The 20861-nt window shown below is 35.7% G+C and overlaps 1 protein-coding gene across 1 annotated transcript in view; it reads right to left on the bottom strand.

Annotated features, from left to right (window-relative positions):
• The window catches only part of LOC121420527 (hypoxia up-regulated protein 1-like), a 28906-nt gene extending 9161 nt beyond the window's left edge, over nt 1-19745 (bottom strand). The window contains exons 1-16 of the mRNA XM_041615197.1: nt 19596-19745; nt 16536-16709; nt 15570-15648; nt 13259-13388; nt 12761-12862; nt 12110-12238; nt 11174-11351; nt 10743-10929; nt 10272-10406; nt 7877-7959; nt 6729-6861; nt 6081-6271; nt 4995-5133; nt 3741-3807; nt 2632-2747; nt 1624-1800 (exon numbers count right to left, since the gene is read on the bottom strand). Coding sequence (XP_041471131.1) covers nt 1624-1800; nt 2632-2747; nt 3741-3807; nt 4995-5133; nt 6081-6271; nt 6729-6861; nt 7877-7959; nt 10272-10406; nt 10743-10929; nt 11174-11351; nt 12110-12238; nt 12761-12862; nt 13259-13388; nt 15570-15648; nt 16536-16705 — 2016 coding nt within the window. The 5' untranslated portion in view covers nt 16706-16709; nt 19596-19745. The remainder of the gene's footprint in view (nt 1-1623; nt 1801-2631; nt 2748-3740; nt 3808-4994; nt 5134-6080; nt 6272-6728; nt 6862-7876; nt 7960-10271; nt 10407-10742; nt 10930-11173; nt 11352-12109; nt 12239-12760; nt 12863-13258; nt 13389-15569; nt 15649-16535; nt 16710-19595) is intronic.
• Between the last annotated feature and the right edge of the window lie 1116 nt (nt 19746-20861).

Genomic DNA, 20861 nt, shown 5'->3' with positions numbered 1-20861 from the left:
TCTAGATCAAACAGTAGACTAGTCTGACTAGATCAGCCAGTCCTAACGTTAGGGCTACCGGCTAGGCTAGAAATAGAATCTAGAATGAATAGAAGAAAGTATAGCCATAATACTATAGGCTAGGCCGCCTAGACCTAAACTAAATTTTTATATGAATGTATTGTAGGCCCCAGTCTAGACTGAGCTGTTGGTCTAGGCTTTACTAGGCCTGTTTTCTAGAAACCTAGCCTAGATCTAAACAAACTCCCCAAAATGTATAAATTAAGAACTCCTCCAAACAAACATGGACCTATAAGAGAAGTAGACCTAGGCCTAGGCCTAGATCTACTTAGAATCTAGGCCTACATAGATGTCTAGGTCAGGACTAGGCCTAGATCTAAGTTTAGGCGTAGTTGGCAAGCAATGCATAGCGATAGGCCTAGCAGTAGCACTGTGTAGACAGGATTAACCGTCGTTTCTGGGAATTTATTTAAAAGTTTCTGACATTTACTGTCAATTTGTCATAGCCATAGGCCTATCAGTTTTTGGTAAGATTAGGGTCTAGTCCAACGTAATGTTGTTAGACTGTCAAGTGTCGTACTCGTAGTTTAGCAGAAAAACCAAAATACAGTCGGAGACAGAAGCTTTAAACTTTTGGTCTAGGCCTGGGCTAGATCACTCTAGGCCTAACTCTAACTCTAAGTCAGATCTATTCTAGTCCTACATGTAAATCTATCCCTGTCCTAAGTAAGGCTAAGCCAGGCTAAGTCCTGAATGTTGTTCTAGGCCTAGACCAATACTAATATAGGTCTATATGATGTATTGATATACTATTAGGCCTATATAGCTTCAGTCTCGGTTGCTCGATCCACTATGGCATGCCACAACTAGACTAACAAAGTTACGTTTTGCAGCCTTCATGAAATAGTAAAAAAAAGTAAAAAACAATGTTTAATACTCCTGCAAACAGACGAATATTATAGATCTAATTGGGCCTAGGCTAGATCTAGGCCTAATGTTAGACCCAAGACTAGTCTCAAAAGTTACAAAAGTTTTCCCTTAGGAGTTAGGGGGCCTAGGTCTAAACTGAAGTTAGAGTAAAGATGTCGAGAGGAATATATTCAATTTATATTTTGACAAACAATACATGAAAAGTAATATATGGGACTGATACACAAAAAACTGCAAGTCACTCGGTTTGGGATTGAAATGTTTTGTTAATTAACAAAAATATAGATAAGTTGAATTAAATATTCTTACCATATATGTGTGATGAATGCTCTTCTCTTAATATAATAGTTGTAATTAGTTTCAATAAAATCCAAATTTGTAAGAAAAAACAACTTTAGTCACATTTTTGCAAGTTTGTTGCAGTGACCTCTGCAGCAATTTATCATTAAGAAGGTCACTGAAGGTCATATAATTTGAGACTTTGGCTTAGCCATATCGCCTGACTTGAGACAAATGTCTTAAGTTTATGGAATATCGCTAGGGAAGATTTCTTAGACAAGCAAAATGCTAAGACAAATTGCTAAGACTTAAGCAAAAATCTTATCTCGTTTATGGAATACGGGCCCAGGTGAAAATGTTCATTTTTTGCTAAAGTACCAAAAGTGGAAAGTATTCTGAATAAAATCATCATACATTCTCAGTATCATCATCTGATTTCTCCTCTTCCTTCCCATCATCCTCTGGTGTTTCCTGTTCCTGAGGGGGTTCATCAGAAGGCTCTTCCTCTGCACCGTTCTCCTCTTGCTGTTCAGGGGCTGTTCCATCCTCTGCCTGCTTTCCCTCCGGTGCTGTTTCATCTGATTTCTCTTCCTGTTGGGCATGATAGGAAATAGAAAAAAAATTATAAAAGGCACAAATGAACAACATTTCTTTATAAAAGGTATATATTAAAAGCCACCAGAGGATTTGAAAACACAGAAAATCAGCCATTTCAAATGCTTAACAGCATACATAACATATATAAGCATTTAACTGTCCATGTACAGTTCATCCATACATGTAGATGCAAAGTGATAAACCTGAACAACCTTGCAGACACTGAAGTTCAAATACGTTTGTATGAAAAACATTATCTCTACTAGGTATGATTTAGTAACAAAATAAATAATAAAATGAATAACAAATTAAAAACAAGGAAAAATGAATCTAAAGCCTTTTCCATGACATGGAAATATTCTCATGCTTCACCAGATATTCAAGTTTATTCAAAAATCCATAATGTGGAAGCGGCATGGTGTAGCGGTTCACATTCTCCCCATGCAATCAGTGGGCCGTGTGCTTGAATCCCACAGTGGCACTAAGTGTCAGTCCACGATTTGGCACTCTCCACTCAGGTGGTAAATGGCTACCCAATATTATGCAAAAGCCTAATAGCATGCTTAGCAATTGAGTCTTGGAACTCTTGTTGGAATGCTCCCCAGGGAGTGGAGAAAGTGCATACATTGTGTGCAGGCATGCCAGGAACCGATGACCGGGGTAATCACAATGGTAAGTGCTTACAAAGTGTAATAAGCACAATATGAATAATCATAACTATTAAAATTTAAGTATGATGATGATTATATCATATTTAGCTTGTAAAGACTATGATAGAAACCAAACCACTAAACCAAATCCCTTTGACAATATTAAGTTATTTACCTCCTCTGCATCTTTGTCTCCTTCTCCTTGTTCTTCCGTCTCTGTCTGGGTATCATCATCATCTCCATCAGTAGTAGATCCACCAGAGAAGAAACGACTTATAGTACTTCCCAATTCTTAAAAAAATAAAAAAATATGAGCAATACGAATAGAAGCACTACATGTATAACAGAGAAATGACTAACTAGAAATTTCACGTGTCAAAAGGACACAGATGCCCCTGCTTTACGCGATCATAAATTCATTCAATATGATTGGACTTAATATCGTGCAGAAACCAATATGCATGATGAACAAATTTAGACATTTGACCTAAAGACTCACCCTTTCCATAATAATCTCTGACAGAAGATATGACATTGAGGTCATTTGATGTGAATAATCCCTCAATTCACCTGTGGGCTACGATTTCAAACTTAGCCTGTATTTTAGTGTCATCTACCTACACACCAAAATTTTTTTTAATCTGTTGAATACATGTATTTCAAACCAACTCACATATTTAATAAGCTTTGACCTGCAGATTCCAAATTCGAACTTAATGCTGAATGCCCCTCCATACTTTACCTGCCGGGGCATATAAATCACACAACTTTGAAATCAAATTAAGAACAGAATCATGGTTCATTATTTCATGATCTCTTTTTGCAGGTTCTTATACTTCCTTACGGAAACATGTCTTAGGATTTAGGCTGATTGCATTAAGTTTGCTTAGAGTAAAAGTGGAAACCTCAGGCAGTTACCCCCTGCAATACACAATGCAATATACATGTCTAGCAATGCTGACTATGGAAACATCTACATGTAGATGATAATGGTGATGGTGATAATGATGATGACGGAGATAGTGGTGGTAATAAAGATGATGATGATGGTGTTGGTGGTGATGATGATAATGATAGCGATGACCATGATAGTGGTGATAAGAAAGATGATGGTGATGATGATGGTGATGATGATGATGATGGTGATGATGATGATGGTGATGATGATGATGGTGATGGTAATGATGATGATAGCGATGGCGATGACCATGATAGTGGTGATAATAAAGATGATAATGATTGCGGTGGTTAATATCAAACTCTCATTTCAAATAATTCCCTTACTTGCTAAGGTAGACTGTTCTTCTGTTTCATCTGTTACATTCTTCATTGTTTCAAATACTGATTCCACCTGTGAAAAAAAATATTACATATTCAACTTCAAATTACTGGAAGCTTTCTTCTTCTTATTTGAATGTCACACAAATTCTTTTGTATTGGAATTACCAAGCAACTTTTACCTACATTTCTGATAGTACATCCTTCTAAACTTACATTGGAAATGAAAAATTTCATTTTCATTTTCTTTATCCAACATGTAAGTAGAAGTATAGAACCAAAGTAGCGGGCATTCTTTATATTCATTTCATTTTGGGGGGAGGGGGTAATGGCATCTGTTTTATTGGTCTTGGCTGATCAGACTTGGTAAGCTAGATTTAGAATCAAACATATTGAGATTCATGCTAACTTGTATCATCATCGTGACCAAGATTCCTAGGGAATATCAATTTGTAAGGAACTTCTACAAAATCCATTCTGTGTTTATGGTGGATAAGTTTGTGTTGGCTAATCCTTGATCCTAGTTTATAACTAAGTCCCATTGCAAAAAAGGAGAAAACCTGTAACTTGTAGCTTCTATCAGTGCTTAATAGTAATGAAGTGGTCCAACCCCAATCAGTTATTCATTTCACTGTTTTCCCTTCCAGGCATAGGTGATGCCAAATAGATAATTATAATACACTAACAATATTACACACAATGTTTAGATCCAACTGCACTATTCATGTACGAGTATATAGGGAACCTTTGTATAAATGCAAATCCCAATTGAACCCAATCAGTTATATCATGAGGACAGACCATGGGTCATTGTAATTCAGTTGACCTTTCCCTTTAAAGGCAAAGATAACACTAGGACGTAATCAAGGCTGAGACTACAGATATGTCATTGCTATTACGCTAAATGAAAGCAATGTATCGTATGCATATGACTACAAATATTGGCTGCAGAGTAAGTACCCGCTATATACTCCCTGTCTTGCTTTTTAATTTTTGTTTTCTTTTTATTGACTGCATGTTATGGGTTTATTGTATGTCTTGCGTTAGTTGCTTTCATTTTATCGATGACAATGTGAGTTAATTGTAAAACAAAAAAATATTGCCACCAGACACCCACTGTTCATAGTCTTCCACATCAGACGTTTCGCAGAACATCATCACATGAAAAAAAAAGCAAAGATAATAGCTGCAGCCTCAACATAGATTATAGGCTAAGGTGAACCCAAACAAAGAATAATAATATATACTTTATAATCTTACCGTATCTAAATGGAAGATTCCACTCTCATCAATCCTAAAATGAGCTTTGATTCCTTTGTTTTCTGAGTCAGAATTCTTATCAATCGCTTCTTTCACTCCTTTAAGATTGACCTCAAGTAACTTGTGAGCTCCAAATGCACTGAAAGATAAGTCAAGATACTGATTAGGTAGATGTAAACTTAACATTGGTTTGTCATATGTTGCATGTAGCTTACGAAAATATCAGAATACTAAAGGACACAGAAATTAGAAACGGGGAATATCACCCTATTCACTGACACCACTTTATAGAATCTACCACATTAATATAGTTATCATTCAACATGAACTGGGCGTTGTGGCGTGCGCCTGTAATCCAAGCTGTGGGGAAGTTACAAATTGATGCAGAGGTTCGAGCCCTGGTCACGTCTTTCGGATGATGACGTTAAAGGTCGGTCCCAGACGTAAATAATCATATCTGATTGATACACGTCTGACAAAACTCAAACACACACACACACACATGAAATCAATTAGTTATTTACTGAGCAACAGACAATTATCAATAGTTCAACACAATTAGATGAGTTTATGTCACTCAATTCAGTTTGAAACAACAGGGTAAAAAACAATACTTGTCAACAGGTATTTATGAAACCTCTGTTAATTCAATACTAATTTCATTCAGAAACTGAGGGCTATCTTATTTAACTCTGGGTTAAGGCCCATACCACGAAAGAAAGACCCTTGAAACAACACTGAAAGATTGAAAATTGGCAAGCTCTATCGGCAGTCTCCAAGATCACTGGAATTTGTGGTCACCAAAGTCCCCTGAAAGACTGATGGAAAGTCTTGCTGAACTTAAGATATCAATCAAAATATATTACCATGTAATCTTTTTCAAATAAAACAAATCTTTTAATAAAAAAATCTCTGCATTTCGAGGGCTGTGTTGAGCACTCTTTTTTTTATTTGGGGGGAAGGGGGGTTAAGATTTTTCCAAGCCCCTGTTTAATTTATTCCCCTGAATTTATTTATTATTCTTTAACACCATTACAGGTCAAAATAAAATGAAATCAAAATAAAAAAAATCCAACTTTCACTTACTCCAAATCGTCCTCATTCATGACCCTTTCAAGGTCACCATAGTTGACCTTAATACCAAAGTCATTGAAATGTTTATTAAAGGTCATGACCTTCTTCTGAGGGTAAGGATTAGCGATTCCGAACAATGTCCTCTTGACACTACGGGTCACCTCACGACCGTCATCATCAACAATGTCACGCTCAAACTCAACCTGAAGAAAGAAGAAAGTATGCACTGCTTTAGAAACATTGTATTATGCACTATATGTTGTATATTATTATTATTAACAAAGATTACAACAAAATCACTGCTTTAAGCCATGCTAAGTGGTAATGTTTTGTTATAAGTTTGCCATTATCATATATTTTGACAGTTGCTGTATCAATTCTCATTTTTTTCTTCAAAGTATGAACTCCTCCTAAATGAAGAGTAATTACAGACCCCCCCCCACCTATCTATTATTATTTCAATTTTTGGAATTATGTAATCTCCCTAGTGCTCTCTCTGTCACTCCTTTATTTCCTCTTAACCCCCCCCCCCCACTCATCTATTTCCATCAATGTTTCCTTTTTTTCCTACTTTAAATTACACATATTGTGAGACATCCCTGAGGAAATTGCTGTAAAAACAATCACATTATTAAAATACCATGGCAACGCTTCTCTCACCTGAATGGGGAATACATTAGCATCCTTGATGAGGAACTTCTTCACTTTGAAACCTTTGCTAAGATGAGCAGCATGGTAGACTGCCCCGAGCGCCGCCGCTTCATCAGCATTGATACTCTTACCAAGCTCCTTCCTATAGCATACAAATAATGCACATAAAGCTTGTTCATGCAGGGCCAAATACTGAACAACGTGCAAGAAGAACCAATGGATATACCGCACCGAGGTACACAGAACCGAGTGCGGTATATCCATTTGGCGAGTCAAGCACAGAGTTCATTTTTTAGGTCCTCTATGCACAAGAATGCTTGTATTGTTGTTTTATACACCGCCCCCCATGTTGCTATGTTGCCACGAATTTGATCTAAATTCTAGATAATTTTAGATAATTCCAGAACTCGCGCTATCCTGCACTCTGACGTCAGGATGCAGGATAGTGCATTTAGTATGACATCAGAGAGCAGGATAGTGTGTTTTGGATGCAATAGTGCAATTCAATGAATTTTATCATGTGATCCGATTTGGACCAATCAGATTACAGAACATTCTTGGGAGTTGTATAATATAATATGATAATATACTCTACTGAGCTTCGGTTGCTCCTATTGCTTATACTACGCACTAAAAATGATGATCTACTTGAATGCTTCCCTACACAGATGTGTCTTCAATAATGTTTTAAAAGCAGGTACAGATTGGGCCATTCTAATTCTAAGATGAAGTTGGTTTCATAGTATAAGATAATAATCAAAACTTACTGGCCCATATTCTGAACTTGAGTTGAAATTAATTCCTGGTCTAAAGATGTGGTTTAAATTATGAATAGCCATCTGTGACAAACCTCTCTAACTCTACATGTTAAATTTATGGTTTATATTCAATTGGTCTAATGCCAATTTGTCCAATTACCAACTATCATTTAGACAACCATCAGTTCAGCCATTTCGTTCATATACAATTTGGGTTTAGTTGGACTAAATGTGAATTGAGTATGAGTATTGCTGAATTGTTATATATTTACTACCTCTGTGTAATTATATTGTATTTCTCTGATGTGAATGCAGAAAGCAAATCACAATCAAAATTCCCATGAAAACATACAATAATACACCACTGATAATTCATAGATGCTGATTGTTATTACTTACTTTCCTGTTACTTTCAACAGCGTTTCCTGAACTTTTGGAATTCTTGTTCCACCGCCAACCAAGATAACCTGATCAATCTCATCCTAAACAGAATACATATATATATATTAGAGGTGTTACAGCTCATTACGTAGGTAACCCATAAGGTCAGGGGTTCAAATCTCACAATAGTACTCACTTCCTTTGGAAAGTTTATCTATATTTGCCACTCTCTACCAGGTGTAGTAAATGGGTACCTGGTTGGAAGAAATTCTTTGAATGCTGAAGCACCCTTTCAGGGTAGCCATGCTAAAGCTAGGGGTAATAGTAAGCAGCTCTTAGAAACATTGTATTAAGCATTACATGTATAAATGTTGCATATAATTATCATGTAACCAATACAAACTTGTTTTAATAGGGCTCCCTATTGCTAGCCACAACTGCTTTGAAAACTCTGTCTTATTGAAAAGAAAATGGAATGAAATTGAAAACAATACTAAAAGATAAACTAAGGGGGGACATACTTATTCAACACCAACTAAATAAGCCATGTTTATATAGCAGTTTTTATTCTTAATACATGTAGTTACATATATAATTCCACATTATAGATACAAAACAATGTTAATAAAAACTGTTTTTTGTACTCTACTGACAATGACAAGAAGTTGAATTATGATTATAATCCTGTTTTTTTATGAGGCTCATTTACTAATAGTGAAATTCAAAAACTCAAATCAGTCTCAGTTTGTATAAACCTTGTGCATTTACGTCAATGTGCCATCATCTTACAGATCAATGGTTACGCTTCATTGACATTGGGGAAATAATAGGTGCAATTTACGTTGATCTAAAGCGTGCGTTTGACACTGTCGATACTCAGGTTATGTTGGTCAAATTACGTCGTATTGGATGTTCAGATAAAGTGGTTACGTGGTTTAATTCTTATCTCAATGATAGAACCCAAAGAGTAGCTGTACGAGGCACTCTTTCGGATGAGCAATTTGTTTCGCTAGGAGTACCGCAAGGGTCCGTCCTTGGACCGCTCCTTTTCTTAATATACATCGATGATTTGGTTCATGCCTTGAAACATTGTAGTATTACCATGTACGCAGACGACACCACATTATTCGTTCACAGTACGTCTGCACAAGATATTCAACATAAGCTTCAAGATGATATGAATTACTTAAAAGAATGGTTAAACGTAAATAAACTCAAACTTAACACGGATAAAACAAAGTTCATGTTTATAGGGACACCGCAAAAGCTATCTAATTTTTCTATGGAAAATGTAATAATCAAATTTAATGGAGATGTTATAGAACGATGTACAAAGATTAAATGTCTTGGAGTCATCATTGATCAACACCTATCGTGGTCATACCAAGTTGACAATGTATGTAAAAAGGTGTATGCCAGCTTAGGTATGCTAAGAAGGGTGAGGCCTTATGTTGACCAAAATACCCTCAAGACTCTATACCTATGTTTAGTTCAATCACACCTTGATTACTGCTGTGAAATCTGGGGGCTGCGTTTCAATATGCACACAGATCGTATAATTAAGCTTCAAAAAAGAGCTGCTAGATTAATCCTGAAATGTAATTTTTATACCCCCTCCAAAGAAATGTTTCGTGAACTCCAATGGCTCCCGTTCAATGACCGCGTTACCTATTTTAAGTGTATTTTTATGTATAGATGTATCAATGGTCTGTCATCGGAATATTATCGTAATGTGTTTACTTTTGCAAGTGATTCTCATTGTTTTAATACTAGATATGCAGCAAAAGATAATTTGATCACCCCAAAAACTCATACCGAAATTTTTAAACACTCTTTATTTTACTCAGCGATTTTACTTTGGAACAACTTGCCATTTAATTTGAAACAGTCAAAATCTTTATCAATCTTTAAACAGAAACTTAAAGTGCATCTTTTTAAATTCTAAGTTTTATTATTGCCTCTTAAATTTGAAATCAACTTTTTATGTCTATCTACTTTATTTTATTTATATGTACTGCTTCGTGTGTAAATTTGTTAATTAGTATCATGCTTTTAACGATGTCGTATGTTTGCTACTATGTTTTCTGTTATGATACGAGTCATGTTATTTAGAATATTTCTGTGTATATTTTGAATGTATTTAAATGTTTTATACTTGTTTTTATCATGTATTCCAGGGCCCCACGGGAGACCAGTTTATTGCTGAGTGGGCTACCCTGGTTAAATATATTGAAATAAATAAATAAATAAATCTCAACAGGCTGATGCCATCGTCTTGCATGTATGGGTGATCTGCAACTGGTGCATCTCCAACAACTCAATTTACACATATTCCTTATCCTCTAAGGTAGGGCGCTATGAGAATAGGACATCATATGCATGTGATCTACAAACACTGTATATGAATACATACCATAATCATCTCTGATGATTTCAATGCCCTTTCCACTGGTCCACCAACCCTCTCAAAAAGGTCAGAGGTCATTTCTTCAAGCTCCGCCCTGGTCACATGACCCTTGAAGTCCTTGTCGTCAAGGAGACCTTCAATCTGATAGGGAAAAGGTTGAAGTTCAAAGGTTAGAACGATATGGCTGGGATTCTTTTAATTCTGATATCTCTACTTGGTATGCTGCAGTGATTCTCTGGTTAGCTTGTAATAAAATAGGGTTGCCACATAATAAGTATATAGTCTGAATATCATCATAATCATCACCATCATCATCACCACTACCACCATCATCATCATAACCCTCATTGTCATCCCCCTCTCCCCCACCCTCCCCCTCCTCCTTTTTCCCCTCCCCCCATGTCTCCGCTACTCCTCCCCTTCCTTATCAACATCCCTATTGCCACCAATTCCTACTTCACATCATCAATTCCATACCTGCGCAGTGATATCATTGTTGGCACTTAAAACTTTCTTCACCCTCTTAGCTTCCTTGAGCAGTTTGGCCATAGCTCTATTAGACGTCTCCACCTTGTTAGCTGTCTTTCCTTGCTTGTTGAACATTTCAGCAAGGTGTTTCTGAAGTCTGATCTCCCATTCCAAACCACCAAGGGTACGATCAAACCTGATAACAACATATTGACATAAAAAGATCAGTATTAGGTTTGACATAATGCTAGTACAGACTACATGACATTCAATCTGTGCATGATGATTCAACTAACTGAACACTGATTCAATACTAGAGAACCACCCATTAGAAGTATGGCAGGCTTTCAGTCAGCTTCAACACTGGGTCTATCAACACCTTTAAAGTTTCATGTAATTCATATAATACAGTAATAAATTAGAATAATAGACCAACTTACCCAACTCCTTTGATGGCTAGCTGTGGATTAGTTTCTTGTATACCTTTCTCCTTAGTCTTAACCAGCTGATAACTAACGATGGTAGCTGTAGTGCTGCCCGCTCCCATGTCATAGAATAGAATGTTCTGGGGTGTGGAGTTGAAGTCGCTACGCCGGAAAGCGCCATAGTTCAGAGCAACTGTAGAGGAGGTAAATTTTCATTTTTTAAATGTGTTTCTAGGAAGTTCTACATGTAATCAGTATAACCTACTCCCTTCGTTGGTCTATTTATTTATTCCACTTTTAAAAACAAATATACATAACAAACATATAACATAATGTATCAAGATCAAAATTAACTATCTAACATAAGTATTTAACACAGGGTACACTTGCTTGTAGAAAATATAAGTTGTTACTCTGAGCGAAAAATGTGGAACGGTTCTGTCAATTTTCCACACACACTGTAAACCTCTTGTTGGAATGCCCCAGGGAGTTGAGATAGTGCATACATTGTGTGCAGGGAGCAAATATCCGAAAACAAGGGTAATTTACATCAGATATTCAATACAAGCTTAAGAGATTTAGATTCTGACACACTAATTTATTGATCAAATTTGCCCTCCATTGGCAGTACATACCCAAAGATAAACTGAATATGAATAAAAATCAGCATTAAACTTGTTTGACTTTTTATTTAATCAAATAAACTTTTCCTAGGGGTGGACATGGTGTTCCACATTGAATAAATGATGTTAACTGTTTTTTAATAATATTTGCTCTGAATTGATACTAACTGATAATCACTACAACATATGTTGGTGTAATACACAATAAGCTTTTCTTAAATGAAGGTAAGAAAGAAAAATACTTATTACAATTGTTGAATTTATTGTGCAAATGTGCAGAATTGCAACTAGTGCCTTTGCAACATTAGCATGTAAACAGTTGATTTACCTGCAGTATTGTCATTCATTAACTGGAGTACCCTTAGACCAGCTAGTTCAGCAGCGTACAGAACAGCTCTCCTCTCTGCTTGGTTGAAGAACGCTGGTACTGTGATCACCGCATCTTTGATAATTTGCTCTGTCATGGAAGAATACATCAAATTGTCTCATTACCATTTTTCGTCTGATTTTCCTTGATATTGACTGGCTGAGAACCAAAGTTCCTATGGTACTTGTCAGATAAAATCACCCAAACAATGCTCTACATGTAATTTGGATAATTTTCTTTTGCAATTGTGAATCAATTAGTTGAGCAATATTGAACTGCTTTTATTTGGGGAGGCTTATGGTTACAGTGGGAAATTTATAAAGTTAAGAAAGAGAATTTCAACATTGAACTTGAAATACACAAGTATGACATTTCCCCCAAAAGGTGGCTGACTTTGATTTAAGCAAAATACTGATCCCAAAAAGACAATTGAAAATCAAAGATAGAAAGTATTTTACTTTAGGAAAATACTGGGTAAACTACATAAAGTTCTAGCTGAGGTATCAATTCAATACCGGCCAAGTCCTATTTTAATCTTGGAGCTCTGCTGATCAGCCCAACATTGCCAACACCAGAAGATTAACAATGAAAATAAAATCACCAACTGTTTACCTGCAAATCCTTCAGCACTTTGTCTTGATTTATTAAGAGCAATGGCAAGAAGCTCCTCTGGATGAAAGATGACATCATCACTGTGCTTAAAGTACACAGTGCCTAGAAAAAAAGAATAGAAATTTTACAAAGTAACATTATGTAAATACCAGGTAAAAACACTTAGTCACATGACATACATGTAGCACAACAAATTGCTTGTTAATCTTGTTGAAAACCCTACAATACAGGATGACAAATGAAAGTATAACATAATGATACATAACCCCAACAACCCCATCTTGATACATAATGCTACATATGTAACAAAATGTCAGCAACACAGAACATCTTTATAAACAAAGCAAGACATGACATGACATAAATGCCATAACATAAATAACATCACCATAAGCTTGGAAAAAAGACACTTACACACAATAAAGTATATAGCAAATGAATTGATACTGTTCGTACATCCATAAAAAGACCAGGTCAAAGATAAAAATCTTTTCTTACCTCTGTCTTCATCTTCTCCCAGTTCATAGAATAGAAATCTCTTCTGATGTAACTTTACCAGAGGGTTCTCTATAGGTTTAGCCAACAGATCTTGGAGGTAGTAATAGTTACTTTTAGGATACCTCACTCCCTGTATTGACAAAATCAACAAATGTACATTTTTATTATGTGTTTAGCAAACTTTGCTACATAATCCTGAGGATCATTATCTATGATGATAATAATATATATGATTTATAATGCACAAATTTACATGTACATGTACTTTCCTACTATGCAGAGTGCTAAATTAGCAACAAAAGAAAGATGAAAAAATACAGTACTGAAAATAAAAAATTAAAAAACAGATATTTAAAAAAAAATAAAGGATATGGTAGCATTGCTAACATGTAGGCACATCTTCAGGCATTGTTCTTATTCAAGATCCAAACTTATTGTCAAATCTCAGTCTTCATTTGATAGTTTACTTTAATTTGAGTTTATGTATGATCCCTACTGCCATCAATATTGTTAACAACACAATCACCACCAGCATAGCCATCCAGCTTCTTCTCCTAATTGCCATTTACCATGTAATAACAAACCACTAACATTTTATTTCATTAGTCATCATCATTGTCATCATCACCACCATCATCATCATCATCATCACCTTCATCACCATCACCACAACCATCATCATCATCATCACCATCACCATCATCATTATCATCATCATCATCATCACCACAACTTCACAACCTGAACCACCATCGATATCATTATCACATCACCACGACTGCACTGCAAGCTAACCACCATCATCTACCTGTACATACAAGTCAAACCATTATTACTTTTATCACTGTCAAAAAAATGATCATCTAAAATCATCACCATGGAAGACAAAATAACCTGAATTGCTAGCAATCATGAAGTACATGTATAAACCATTACATCCCTTCCTCCATATTACGATATTACGATAATCTAAACATATTCTGAAAATCATCAAGCCATGGCAGACTGCAACAATGAATCATAATCTGTTATTATGGAGTGCATGCCTCAGGCAGGAGATGCTGAACTATTGCTTTCATCAAATTACCCATGAAAACAGCCACTCAGTCTCTTACAGAAGCAGTACCATCTAATTGACTGTATTGGCAAGAAGATGGCTAGAAATTCAGTCCTGCCCACCAACTTAAAAGCCTTAATATGTCAACAAGGTGATTTTACCTTGCCAAGATGACTCATAAAAAAGTAAAATACTGACACGTTGATGCTACCAATATGTAATCTTGCCATGACAACATGTTCATATGATTTTATTTAAAAGTAGACTTGTTGAGATAATGAATCCTATCATGTCGATATCTCTTTTTATTAAAGTCAACAGGTCTCAAAAGATAACATATCTCACCATGTTAAAACAATAAGGAATTTAATTTGACTTGGCAATATAACGCATCTTTTACCATTTCAACATTTCTGAAGGCATTACATGTAAATTGGCAAGGCAAGATAACCTGCCTTGCCATTTTTTTTATTTAATGCTACTAAGTTGGCATCTAGCATGATAAAATATCTTGTCATCTTTTCAATTAGATGGCACTTAAAATCTTCAACGTTCTCAGCAATGACACTACCATAGATATACCGGGGGAGGGGGGTATAATCACTGAATTATAAACATGACTACTAGAAGCATTGCATTATTTATTCATTAGGATTGTACTGTTTGCTAACAACAGGGGAAATAGTTTTCACTTTAAAAGCAAAATACACACTGATATATCAGGAATTATAAATAACTCCACATTCCACAATGCATGTCATACTTGATAGGACAGTACAGTATACCACATAAGGAAAGGAGTAAGGATGATAAAATCTTTCAAACTGTTTTCTATCTTGTTAGCATGCAGCATAATGTATTAACCACAATTGTATATAACATGTTACAGTACAGCTTGGATGAATCTTTCCTCCCATTATTTGCCCCTTATTTCACTTCTTATGAGAACATTCAAGAAATTCTTACTGCAAAGCTTGGAAGGGCATAGATGTATTTGATATGTACTTAATTTACATTTTGAAATTCCATTTTGAAATTCCACTATGAAATTTCTGTTCTTTTATCATACTTTATTCATTTCCCAAACTTTTTTTTATAAGAAAAACACAGCACAAAGTGTTCTGATTGTGTTACAACAAACATTACACACATTGTAGATAGTAACTTGTGGACCATATCCATCCTGATCTAAAGGAACTGATTTTAAGAGCTTTCCTATTTAACTTTTTAAAATCAGGTAGAATTTTCACTTACCACAGATAATGCTGGGTCTCCGTAAAGCGTCTCATCATCCCTAATAGCGATTGTAACAGGTGTTTTCCTCCGGCTCTCTCTGTTCAAAGATAAAACCAACAAAGGTTTGAGACAAAGTTATTACAGGACTGTGATGAGGCTACTTTTCCTCATGAACATTAAATAGTTAAGTTCTGAAGGCCTGGTCACACCCCCAGAACTTTTCTGTCCAGCATTCCTAAAGTGATGAACAAAATCATCACTGCTTGTTTACTGTTCACCACAGTTTAACAGAAGTTGCCTCTGTTCAGGGCAAGCCGTATAAGCTAGGCCACTGCTGATGGTCCCTCCTAAAACTCTGAAAGTTTTGAGCTGTAAAAATATTGCGAGAAGTGAGGAGTGGGCAATTATCCGTTCCGGCAAAAGTTCACCACCTCTCCAACAATGCCCAGTCAAAGTTTGGAACCACTAGACGCAAGTTAGTTGACACTTGGGTCAGCTAGGCTCACGCAGAAATCTTGAAAGCTGGACCATCTCTGCTTGGCCAGCTTTGCACGGGCGGTGATGAAACGTTGCACAAACTCTGATGGAGCGATTGTAAGCGTTTTACGAGCGGACACAGGATGCTGGAATGATGTCAAGCAGAGATCCATTGCGGTGCTGAAATTAGGTTTGGTGTTGGTATGGAGGTGTCGGAACGGGACCAAAATTTGGCTATAAATACAGGGAGAAATGCATTCCTCTTTCATGACAAATCTGATGTAATGAATCATTGAATTTAATTGAAATAGACAATTCATAAAAATATATAGCATGATAACTGATTCAAAATATGAGTCCAAAATAAATTCTTATAAGCTGCTCTGATTGCAAAACATTTTTAAATTCAGGGAAAGTTATCTTTGACCAGGTTATATTACTTCATAGAGACATCATTCAGATGTAAAATTTAATATTATTATCATCATTATTTTTATTGATACTTACTTGTTGAGTACAATTTCCATAGGTATTCCTGGTTTGACCACAGCCACTTTGATCCATTCACTTCCAAGATCAATAGACATCACTGCCAGACCATTGGTCAGCTGAGGATGACTGACCATTAGGGCCAGAGTGACCATAGATACTAGTCCAATCATGCTGGACAACTGCATTATTCTGCAAGAGATAGAAATGGTTTAAGGTTTTATTTTCATCTATTAGAAAAAAAACATGAATGAAAGACATCACTGCTAAACCACTGGTCAGTTGTGGATGGCAGACCAGTAAGGCCAGAGTGACCATAGATACCAATACGTCAATTCATGCTGCACAGAGACATAGATCTTACTCAAAAATAAAAATTGATCTTGTAGACTTTACTGCCAGACCATTGGCCAGCTGACAATGACTGACCAGTAGGGCTTGACCAGTCCAGACTTGCTACAGACAACTTCATAACTCTGCAAGAGATAGAAATTTGTTCAGGTTTTAATTTTCATCGGAAAAAACAACAGTGCCCGAGAAAGAAGAAATATGTTCCCTTAGTCTCTTTTTTCATTTCCATCATGGATAAATTTTCCACAAGGAGGAATACAATGATCAATATTTTAGCATTTCCATATGCCCATTCTGTTTCTTTATTTAAGACGATTGTTATTCCACTACTGGAGTATGGTCAGCCTGCATATGGCATCTACACACGAAAACACTTTCAAGTAAAATAGAGAATGTACAGAGACGGGCAACTCGTGCCATTTTGAAACAAAGGCGCCAACAAATGACATACGAAAATAGACTGAGAGTTTTAGGCTGGCAATCTCTCGACTCAAGAAGAAAATTCTGTTTGATGTCCTATGTTGTAAAGTCCTTGTTTGGGATTATTGATTGCAACTATGCAACACTGTGAAACGTTTCATTGCTGTAAATGCCAGACATGTCGACACTGTAAGGTTCGTTCACCTCCAGGCCAGGACTCAGCGACTACATTGCTCTACAATCAACTCATTTCCCCGCTATTGGGAAGAGTTGCCTGAGTTCCTGCGCTCGGGAGTGGCCGTAACCGCTCTGTCGACGTGGCTGGCACAGCTAAAGAATTATTTTAGCACTGTGTAATTTGGTACGATTTTTTCTTACCTGTGTTTTTTTTTAATATTCACCTTATAAGTAGGTCTACCAGTAATATATAGGCCTACAGATTAGTGGCTGAATTTCTAATTTAATTTAGATGTTTATTCTTCACTTAATACATATTATAGCTACATATTAATTTATAACTAATTCATTTACAATATTGTTGGGAAGTTTCAGGTTTTTCTTAAGTTAAACTGATCTTAACATTTCGTATGATTTTAATATTTTAAATTAATGTATATGTTTATAACCACTGGAAGTGGAGCAGAAGGCGTATTGCCACAGTTATTCAGTTAACTATTTCTACCCCTGGCAATCCAGTGGTTAATTTCTATCTTATTGTTCATTCTTTGATATCTGAATTGTATGTATTCTTTATGTTCTCTTCATTTTGCCAAATAAATAATAATAATGCCTGTTTATTAAAATTGGCCTATTCTTGTGACAAAATTTTGTCAAAATTGACTATCATACCGTTTTGTTGAAGCCTTTTTTCGATTTTCAACATTTCTCAATGATGCAAAATAAGCCTCCATGAAAAACACGACCATTCCAAACACAATGCTTTTCTTATTTTATTTCTAAGTAATTTGAAATGAAACTATTAAAAAATTTGCATTTTTCATCCTTAATCCATCATCTTAAGAACCAATCCATTGATTAAATTCAAAGTTATTTTCCATTAAAAACAAAAAAAAAGGAATTAAACATGAAATAATTGGTTTCTATCCTTTTTTCATGATAAAGAACTTGGAATTATGAACCAGTGGGTAATGTTTTTAAGATCACTTTGGGATTTCTTTCTCAAAATATTTGAGTGAGAAATGGAGATATTTGCCCCTGCAGAGTCATCACCATTTAAGTGGGTCCATGATCTGGAGCTCCTTGAAATAAATCAACTGATGAAAATGATGAAATCAATATTGGCATCATAAAATATCAAAATACATGTAGGGTCGATTGTTATATGAAAGGAATAAATTGCAAGGCTCAACATAAGCAGTGACCCGGGGCAACCAAAAATGAGAGACGGGCAGCCAAATTCTGTAAAATCCCACAATTGGTGGACTGGTTTGGCTACTAAAGTCTTGATGGATTGTAATGTTTTCTATTGCTTTACTTTAGCCTAGGGCCACCAAATTTGCTTTAATTGCGGACCACCAATTCCAAAATATGAAATTGATGATTTTGGTGGAGGGCAAGTCCAACTCCAACTTCTAAGGCAATGTCCTCTCAGCTGTCAAAAATCATTTTTATTTAATGTACAAATGATTTTTATCAGGCCTAGATTGTAGCCAAAGTCAAGAGTCAAGACTCAAAGTTCATTTCTTCCAATTCCTTTTCCAGAATCAGAAAAGCAAATGTTAACTTAAAATATGCAAATTTATGCAAGAACGGGTGAACTTTAGCCTAAACTCCTCATTTGCATAATCTTAAAAAAACACCATACGTATGGGACGATTAGGTACAGATTTTCATTAAAAAATAAGTAGGATGGGGGGGTCGGGTGTCCGGACACTACATTTTTGAAGCCTTCTTTTTTGTCTTTGGATTACACTTAAAATATGAATTCAACATGTTCAATACTACTTACAATCATCTTCTATTTTGTTCTCTATAATATTTTCTAACATTTTGTAATAAAAATTGATGAAACTTTGCTTGTATTTTTTTCCAAGTGAATTTCTAAAATTGATCGTCCGGACACACAACAACTGGGTATACTTTTTAACTAAGACTTTCAATTCGAGCACACACAAAAATGTAGACAATCCATTATGCACAAGATAAACTCTGGGTACAAAAGAATGAACGTATGGGACTGATCCCCACAGATTGCAAGATTCAATTAAACTCAACACACACATAATCCCACCAACATATTCCATCATACTCACATCAGATCTCTTAAATCAGGCTTTATTCACTTACCCTGAAATCTATTCCTTGATTCAAGTAAATTCAAATGATCTATTCGCATCAAAGTTGTCTATTCCTGAATTGCCGGCGCCTCTCTTTCGCTCTCTTCTCTAACACATGTTAGATGAACGTGTACAAAAAGGTCATTGAGTGACCTCTACGTATTGCAAAGTGGCGGTTTGCGATTGGACGTGAAAAGGGCTACTAAATCCACGTCATCGCAAACCCATCACCTAATAAATAAATCATGACTTCCTCATAAATTTCATCATTCTGTTTTGTTTTATTCCACTCTACTCTGCCAGTATACGTAATCAATCTCTATGAGCATCTCTGATTATTAAACATTTATGTGATTGATGAGTGACTTGCCGGATCACTAAAAAGGCCAAAGAGTTTCGCACGTTTTTTAGAGCCCCAGGCGCCCCTTGTGTATGATGAGGCGCAGTTGCTTTGGGGGCATATCATGTTTCAAAATATTAGTTAATCAAGGGAATACTCCCATGTGTGCCAATAACCATACATGTAAAGTACGATTAGTCCTAAATTTAAGGTGTGCGCGTCGAGTTATCATTTATCATTCTTAAATTATTATTATTTTATCATTATCTTTATTATTATAATTTGGAATTATTATTATTATCATCATTATTATTATGATTATTTGTTGTTTAGGCCTACCAGTTTCTGTAGGACATATGATTTGGTTTTCGAGATTTTCCTATGCATCTAAAATACTTTGTGTTTCTCACTAACGTATAGGCCCTATACAAGTAACACCAATGAGTATAAATTTCCCAGCGCAACCCCCCCCCCCCCCCCCCCTCCCATGAGATCGAGACCATGGCATAATAGGCCTCTATAGGTACCTATATAGTTTTTTTTCCAACGGTATATATGTCCTAATTAATCTAGATAGCTGCTCAGCTTTCACCTCGGTGTGAGACCACATTTTATTTTTCAGAGTTTATTAGGCCTATAGAATTATTGCTCATTGTTTCCTTTTCCTTTCTATAATGCATGACCCTTACCTTTGTAATATAACATAAAATTAACAACAACAAAAAAACAGATACGAAAGTGACTAAATAAACAATTTACTAAGTAATTCAATATCATTTAGCTGAAAAAAGATTAATAGTCCTATATTGATTTACTAAACTTAATGTAATATGATCAGCATCGTAATTCAATCAATGCAGCATATTTTACTGAAAGAGAATGATAAGCCTACAATTTGAATATTCAATTCTCTGAAGAAGGATTATTACTATATAA

This window comes from Lytechinus variegatus, chromosome 8 (assembly GCF_018143015.1).
Source record: "Lytechinus variegatus isolate NC3 chromosome 8, Lvar_3.0, whole genome shotgun sequence".
In the NCBI taxonomy this organism is placed as follows: Eukaryota; Metazoa; Echinodermata; class Echinoidea; order Temnopleuroida; family Toxopneustidae; genus Lytechinus; species Lytechinus variegatus.
Note: the sequence above shows the minus strand (reverse complement) of the source record. Positions and strands in the feature narration are given on the sequence as shown.